We start from the raw sequence: 7,314 nt of genomic DNA, 5'->3' as shown, positions 1-7,314 counted from the left end.
CTGCGATATTTGCGTTATGCTCTGAATTTGTTTGATCGATAACGAAATTAAATACCTTTAGTAGTCCATATTGGTCCATATCGGCAATCACTACAGAATACCGAGAATCGTGACTTAATTAAATATAAAAAAATTGTGTCAGTTGAAACAAACTCATCGATCTATTACACAGTGTATAAAATACCATAAAATTGTTAAAAATGTCTCATCCATCAAGATTGAAGCAACCCAAACATCGCTATTTAATGCAAAAGCTACGTGTTGTGGAGGCAACAAAGTATGTCAAATAATACAAAAATAGAATTTTTTAGTATAAGAATATAATGTATATTTAATATAAAAATATTTTTCAAGCGTTAGATAAATTTTACTATTAATCATATAGTTTAATTATATTTTTTTTTATTATATTCAATTAATTAATTAATTTCTTTATTAAACACAATATTTTACAGAAAAAAGTTCCTAAAATAAATATATATTTTATTAAATTATTACATTAAAAATTAATAAAAAATTTCTTGTCAATATATAATGTATAACCTCGCTTCAGATGGGATCGTCCTTTTCGTAAATCGAAGGAATACTGGAAGAAGTTTTGCGACGATGAAGAGAAAAGATTAATTAGAGTAAGAAACTCATTTCCAAAATCATCCTACCTTCCTATCATTCCTATTTTGCGCGATTTTAAAACAGACGTTCGCGATATCACAGATTCTTCCATTCCTCGAAGGTTCGATGAAAACGTACTTCTCGTAGATTCGAAATCCTTCGAAGCGCCGGATATCTCTTCAACAAGAGACGAAAATTTTATTTCTAATGCTAGAGAGCCAATAGTTAAAATCTCTCCTCCCACCCCAAAGAAACCATCAAAAAATGACGCAATTACAATCGCTAGGACAAATGCAGAGGAACAACATACGCTTGTTACTATTCAAAATAAATCTAGAATCAAAAAAGTAGATTCGTATAAAGAACCAGAATCGCTTGATGTTTCTTCCAAAAATTCTATCATACCACATGACGGATTGAGAGATGGAAGAATATATTCAAAGAGGACGTGTCCTTTTCATAGATATGAACCCGTGGTGAAAATTTTTGACGACGATATCAAAAGATATTTGACGGAAGATCCGAGAGCAAACGTGTCGCTGGGAGAAAAATTGAACAAATTGCCACATGTGCAGGATGCGTCTAAATATGATAAAGATAAGAACAGAATAACTTCTATCGAGAGTAAGAAGATCAAAAGGATTACTGTTCCACAAAAGACGTTGGAGTATTATCTGGACAATGCTGTTGATTTAAGTGATACAAGTGGAACTACAGAGGTCAAATCTAAAAATAAGAAAAATTATATACTCGACAAACAATACAATTTCAGATCTGACGTTTATACATCGAAATTTAAATTTTCTTCTGGCAAAACAAAGTCTACAAAAGAGATAAAGTCCATGGATGGTTTAAAAATTGCATCGTCGTTTCCAAAATCGTTTCAACCCCGAAATAGAGTTAAAAGAACATCTAGCAAAGTAATAAATCAATCGTCGAATTTACAGACTCTTAAAATTCGGGAAAAGCTTATCGATAAATCAGAATGACAAGATGCGCTATCTAATCTTCAAATGCAATTGGAGCAGACGATTGATAATAGAACGCGGGAATTCTTGAATTACTCACAACGATGCGCATATAAGGCATTGAAGCGCTTGACGCTTAACAAAAATCTGAATTTCAAACCCGAAGTGTGGGAGGAAACGTCGGTGAGATCGCGCGTTTCCACTGACAGATCGATAATAGATACAAACGAATCAGACGTGGCTGAGAGCGAAAGTCCTGAATCCCGGACTCACATCCCAGAATTTCCTTTCTTACGCGAGATGCAAAGAAGATTGAGAGAAACGTGGGCTGCAAATATCGAAGAGCAGGGCGTTAAATATAAGCTGTTAAAGTCGGACTCCGACAAATCTTCCATGGTTCCCGCAAAATCATTGACGAAGTCCGCCTTTAGCACAAAGTTCGCTAAGTACGAAACCTGGGAAAATCGTTCGGCGAAACTCCTAGACGCTATTCCGAGGATTTCGTGCTTTCGACGCAAGAACCGTGATAGGTGCTTATCCTGCATGCATAAATCCCTGCGGAAGGCGAATGAAACCGAAGCTGTCTCCTCGCGAGCATCATTGCTAACGGAAATTGAAGCAAAAGACGACAGCGAGTCCAGCTCCGACGGACTTCCGGAATTTCGCGAGGAATTACGGAACATATTATATTCTCAGAGAAAGGAAATTCTGAGATATCCGGAAACGGTTGAGGATGGGTCAAGCAAATCAGCATCGCCGTCGCTTCAAGTGGAACAAGAAGGTACCAAGATTTCGATGCAGACCGATTCAATTCAATCTAAGGATAAAACACCGAAATCCATTGAAAGCCTGCTGTCTAAAGATCCAAAGAGCTTGAAAGCCACCTCCAGCTCGATCTCAATATCGTCGGACATTGAACGATCAAAAATTTCGTCCTCGGAGGCACATACCTCTGATGATGAGACATCATCCCCGCTGGCGCTGGATAATGATCCATCCCAATACAAAAACATGGCGCCCTGTCACTTACCTACGGTCTTGGTACCCAGCATGGAACCTTTGCGAGCTCTGAGACACAAAAAACCAATTACCATGGAGTCGCGAATCGCTCTCATGAAAACTGCGGTTTCGAAGGAGAAATCTGACGATGAATATTATGATGACGAAGAAACAACGAAGAAAAGACCGCCATCGGAAACAATCAGCGAGAAATCTGAAAAGACTGACGAGAAAAAAGATACGCTCTCGAAAACCTCGAGTGCCCTCTCGAAAGTTAAGTCGCAGCAACAGCTGATATCGCCAATCGTAGAATCTGCACGAAAGGGCGAGCTGAAGAGAGGATACAGTTACGCGAGCATCAAGGATTTATCGAAGGATTCTACGAGACGTACGTTCGAGATTCCTCGAGGCAAGGAGGAAGGTGGGCAAGGAAAGGTAATCCCCGTGGAGGAGATAGATTTCGCGAAAGGGTCGACTTCCTCCGACTCAGTGAAAGCGGAGAGGCGCGTGGAATTACCGCTTTTGACGATCGCTGAAGTCTCGCGATTTTTAGAGAAAGCTATTCGCGACGACACGTCGACCACGACCATGTTGAAGAGCTTGGCGAACGAATTTTCTTCGCGGATGATAAAACAACACAGCACTAGCATGACGGCGACAAAAAAGCGCGCTAAACTAGTCGCAAGATTAACGAAGTTACTAGTGGATTCGCAACGTTATTTAAATCCTGATAAGTTCCCGTCTGACCTTGTTTTTTCCACAAAACAGCCTCCCGCTTGCAATATTCGTCTGCTGAGACGTGCCCTGCCGCCTGATTCCTACAATCTTGTGGCCCCATTATTGGGTATGCCGATTTGGTACCCGACAAAAGAGGAAAAGAAAGAAGAAGAAGAAAAAGGAGAAGAAGAAGAAGAAGAAGAAGAAGAAGAAGAAGAGGAAGGCGCGATTCCCTTCGATTTGATTGTATGTATGTACATATATTCTGCAACTATCGGATATTCTATAATACATTCTATAACGAATTTAGATTTTTTTCAAAAAGAACTTCGTCGCAACTTTCAAATTTTTAACATTATATTTTCGTGTTTATGATCCTAATTTAATTTCTTTTAATAAAAATTAATTAAAACTAATTGGAAATTACATTCTCGCTACGTTATATATTTTTTATGTTCGATAAATTGATTATATAAGTCAAAAATGGAAATAAGTCTCTCATTTAATACTGTGAATTCTATTGTTACTCGGACACAGTACGCTTTGTCCGTTCGAGAGTTATTAGTTGAAAGTGAGCTTTTATACGCCTGCAGGTGCATCCCCCGACGACCAAAGACATTTCGAACGGAGATGAGCGTAAAGTAGGTCAAGTCAGATTGAATCCTTATGCTCTGTTTTTGAAGAAACCGCGGCGCAAGGTACGACATCGACAATGCGAAATAACATTATTAGTTTAGTACGCTAAAATCAGCTTCTACAGTTCCATGCAAAACTCTTGGGTTTCTTAATACCGAAGCCCACTGATCGTTACAGGTTGTCACTTGGCGTCCTTTAACGGCGGTCGATCTTAAAGGCTACGATCCCGAGGCTACTCTTGAGATGAAAGCCAGACATATTACGGACAGGATATGCCGTGACTTCTGCGAGTGGCTGCGTAGTTTAGGCGGCACCGACATGGTCATCGACGAGGAAATCCTAGGAGATATGTTCGAAATTGACTTTACGGCCGACGCCAGCAGAACGATGGAGGTACAGATAGAAACAAAGTGCATAGACGCATAGTGTATTGCGCTTCCATAAATGCGTTCTCGCGCGTGCACGCGATAGTCCTACAACGGCGTAACATCATAATGCGATGCATGATGTAACAACGATAACATGCACTTTGAGCGGTGAACCACACAACGCGAGATTTGAATTATAACTTCAACGCGGTACTAGAAGGCTGACCTGATTGCACGTTCGCATTTCTCAAATAAAGCTCGCCGAGTCTCTCTCGTGGAGAAAATGATATTTCCTTTCAATAGAAAAAACACAATTAAATTAATGACAGAAATTTCATTATCGTAAAATTGTTTTTTTCTTTTTTGCGTCTTTTTTTTTTCGAGAGTGTTAGAAATTCATGGCAAAAAGGAAACTTTTCTACGTTACGCCGGAGGGATATAAGAAAATAAAATATTCAATTATATTTGAGATAGATGTCAATAAGGGAAATGCCGATGGTACCTAACGATGTTGCCGCAGCGAGACAGTGTTTTGATGCAAGTGAGCTTGCCATGACCAAGAAGCATCTTATCAGAGATGCCAAAGCTGAGAGTAAGCCGACCAAAACAATGGCCTTTGGCACCGCGATTCCCTGGAAGCTCCGATTCGTGCCACCCAAAAATCGGGTGAGAGAGAGATGGCTGCAATGCGAGAACGTGATGACCGACCTAGAAACGATGGACGTGGTCTGGAAAAACATAACGGATCTGGAGAGCGTCAAGTTTTTCGCAAAATGGCTCAGTAAACGTACGGAAGTAAGTGCATAAGCAATTTTTACTCTAAACAATTACTTTTTTCATCTTGTCATTATACTTTTAGATTTTGCTACCGGACGCATTAAAAACCGCCATGCACTAAAAATGACCATCAAGTTTACAAAACACGCCAAAATTGACAAGACGCATTCGCAAATGAATGTCAAGCGGATTAGCGGCTTTAAAGTCCGCGACACCCTTCAGAGTCCTGACTCGTCCCGATTCGACGAGTAATTAACAGAAGCAGGGGAGATCGGAAAGCGCTTGGAAAGAAATTGTCGATAGACTCTCAAAGTTCCTGCATACTGGCGCCAAATACGTTCGTGTAACCGATACGACCGCATGATGACACGGTGCAGAACGCCCATTTCCTGTATGCGGCGACCGGTTAACCTCCGTATAGCCGCCGTGGACGCTTCAATTGCAAACAATTCCCGTGGAAATTTCGACAAACGTTCAATTACGGGACCTAATTTTCTGCTAATGATCGCCACGTTTCACTAATCCAACGTAACGTAGAAATCAAGTTTCTCGGGTTCTCCTACCTCGAATCAAAATGTATGGATCATTAAAAGGCGCGAACGGTTACCGGGCCATCATTCCTGATTTGGCGTGTAGATTGGATTAACAGTCCGATTTCTGTCTCTCCTACTCTCCCGCACGCTATACACACACGTATACTCGCACATGCACACGACAAATTAATTCATTGGCAACGCGGCGCACCGACTAATACTGTATTTCGCTGCACCAATTATCGATCACTCAAGTCTCATTGCATTGAACTCCATTAAATACGTGCACGTAATAACTGTAATGTTAATAATGTTATTCCCATAGATTAATAATAATCTCTTATCAATATAGAAGAGATAAGTAACCCGCGGAACATATATATTTCTCTTCATGTTGGAAACAAAAATGTCCTACGGTGCTTGACACTTCCGATATTTCTCGATTCCATTCTCGATTTAACAAGCCGAACGCCATTGCAAATGGCATTTTACATTATTACATCGGTAATAATATGTAAAGTGATCCTATAAAAAAAGAATGACAATGGCAAATAAAAAGCATGGATACCTGAAGCTGAACCATAGAGCCGACGATCTCGCATCGACGAGTTGTCTAGCAAAATAACGCAAACGAGCCGATGAAATATTGGAAACGTATCACGGACGCCGGATGTCCTGACAGTACTTCTGCTTACGACAGAAAACGCGCCTTAGACTCGCGGCAACTCGCGGTAGGAAAGAGAAAAAAAAGAGGGAGAGAAAAAAGTAAAACTCGCCTCATTCACGATACATCTTCCTTGGTACGACGTATCTCCCTACCATAATTTTCTTTTCGTTTTTCCGCGGAATACCACGATTCAAATTATATCGCGTCAACGAACGAAGAATCATTACGAGGCAACGAGGCATCAGGGCTCGTGACTAAAATCGTGGTTGGGGTTTTTTGCCCCGGGGATACAGGTCGAAAGTAAACGAGAGAGAGAGAGAGAGATAAAGAAAGAAAAGAGAGAGAAGAGAAAAAGAGAGAAAGAAAGAAAAAGTCCAGATTCAAAAGAACGATATGCGTCGCTCGGGTTTGCCGCATGCTTCAAATCCGGTTCTTCTCTGTTTGCCTTTAATATTTATTTAACCTTTTTTCCCTGCATGCACGTACATGTTTCCGGCATACGTGAAACATTATTCGCGCGAGCGTTTTGCTAAATATTTACATGCAGCACAGTGGCATTTAGACAGCACGTCAAAGATACACGATTAACCCGTTTTTCTCAGACGCTTCGTATTTCCGTTAATTTCTTTATTTCAAACGAGATTTGTTAATTACAATCAAACATCAATCACGTAATCTTTATTATGTCACTAATTATATAGAAATTATATAGAGATTTATAATTATTAGAGTGACGACTTTACAGTCATAAAAATAGCTAATTAAAAGATATAAAGTTCAATAAAAATTAATAGATTACATTAATACAACCATTGATGTACATACTAGGAAAAAAATTTTCCATCTTCAACAAAACTGTTTAATTAAGATATTTTTAACTACTACATTTTTGATTATTATATTGTGACAAAAAAATTTATTACTTTACGAGTAAATACGAAGCGCCATTACGGTCTGAATGTTATAAATATATATAATAGTTGAACATCTTTATATATTCATTTAAATGAATTAATTTCGGAAATGATAATTGCGTG

At 39.4% G+C, this 7,314-nt stretch overlaps 3 protein-coding genes across 3 annotated transcripts; all 3 read left to right on the top strand.

Moving 5' to 3' along the window:
- The first annotated feature begins 200 nt into the window (after window positions 1-200).
- LOC108752400 lies at window positions 201-1,601 on the top strand. Its single transcript, XM_018493202.1, has 2 exons — window positions 201-277; window positions 554-1,601. The coding sequence occupies exons 1-2, from the start codon at window positions 201-203 to the stop codon at window positions 1,599-1,601; spliced, it is 1,125 nt and encodes a 374-aa protein (XP_018348704.1).
- LOC108752399 lies at window positions 1,418-2,311 on the top strand. Its single transcript, XM_018493201.1, has 2 exons — window positions 1,418-2,244; window positions 2,277-2,311. Exons 1-2 carry the CDS (start codon window positions 1,626-1,628, stop codon window positions 2,309-2,311), a joined length of 654 nt encoding a protein of 217 aa, XP_018348703.1. The 5' UTR covers window positions 1,418-1,625.
- Window positions 2,251-6,933, top strand: LOC108752693. Its single transcript, XM_018493727.1, has 5 exons — window positions 2,251-3,542; window positions 3,890-3,994; window positions 4,110-4,325; window positions 4,775-5,095; window positions 5,160-6,933. Exons 1-5 carry the CDS (start codon window positions 2,376-2,378, stop codon window positions 5,196-5,198), a joined length of 1,848 nt encoding a protein of 615 aa, XP_018349229.1. The 5' UTR covers window positions 2,251-2,375; the 3' UTR covers window positions 5,199-6,933.
- The last annotated feature ends 381 nt before the right edge of the window (window positions 6,934-7,314 follow it).

The sequence above is a fragment of the Trachymyrmex septentrionalis genome, unplaced genomic scaffold, assembly GCF_001594115.1.
Source record: "Trachymyrmex septentrionalis isolate Tsep2-gDNA-1 unplaced genomic scaffold, Tsep1.0 scaffold60, whole genome shotgun sequence".
Lineage (NCBI taxonomy): Eukaryota > Metazoa > Arthropoda > Insecta > Hymenoptera > Formicidae > Trachymyrmex > Trachymyrmex septentrionalis.
The sequence above is the reverse complement of the archived record's forward strand: the minus strand, read 5'-3'. Positions and strand labels throughout refer to the sequence as shown.

What these genes read in the sequence shown, in the direction of transcription:
- LOC108752399 (XM_018493201.1), top strand. Translation starts at nt 1,626, where the DNA reads ATGCAATTGGAGCAGACGATTGATAATAGAACGCGGGAATTCTTGAAT. An exon ending in CGACGGACTTCCGGAATTTC is followed by an intron (nt 2,245 to 2,276) that starts GCGAGGAATTAC and finishes TTATATTCTCAG; the next exon opens with AGAAAGGAAATTCTGAGATA.
- LOC108752693 (XM_018493727.1), top strand. Translation starts at nt 2,376, where the DNA reads ATGCAGACCGATTCAATTCAATCTAAGGATAAAACACCGAAATCCATT. An exon ending in TGAAGAAACCGCGGCGCAAG is followed by an intron (nt 3,995 to 4,109) that starts GTACGACATCGA and finishes TGATCGTTACAG; the next exon opens with GTTGTCACTTGGCGTCCTTT. An exon ending in GGCTCAGTAAACGTACGGAA is followed by an intron (nt 5,096 to 5,159) that starts GTAAGTGCATAA and finishes TTATACTTTTAG; the next exon opens with ATTTTGCTACCGGACGCATT.
- LOC108752400 (XM_018493202.1), top strand. Translation starts at nt 201, where the DNA reads ATGTCTCATCCATCAAGATTGAAGCAACCCAAACATCGCTATTTAATG. An exon ending in CGTGTTGTGGAGGCAACAAA is followed by an intron (nt 278 to 553) that starts GTATGTCAAATA and finishes ACCTCGCTTCAG; the next exon opens with ATGGGATCGTCCTTTTCGTA.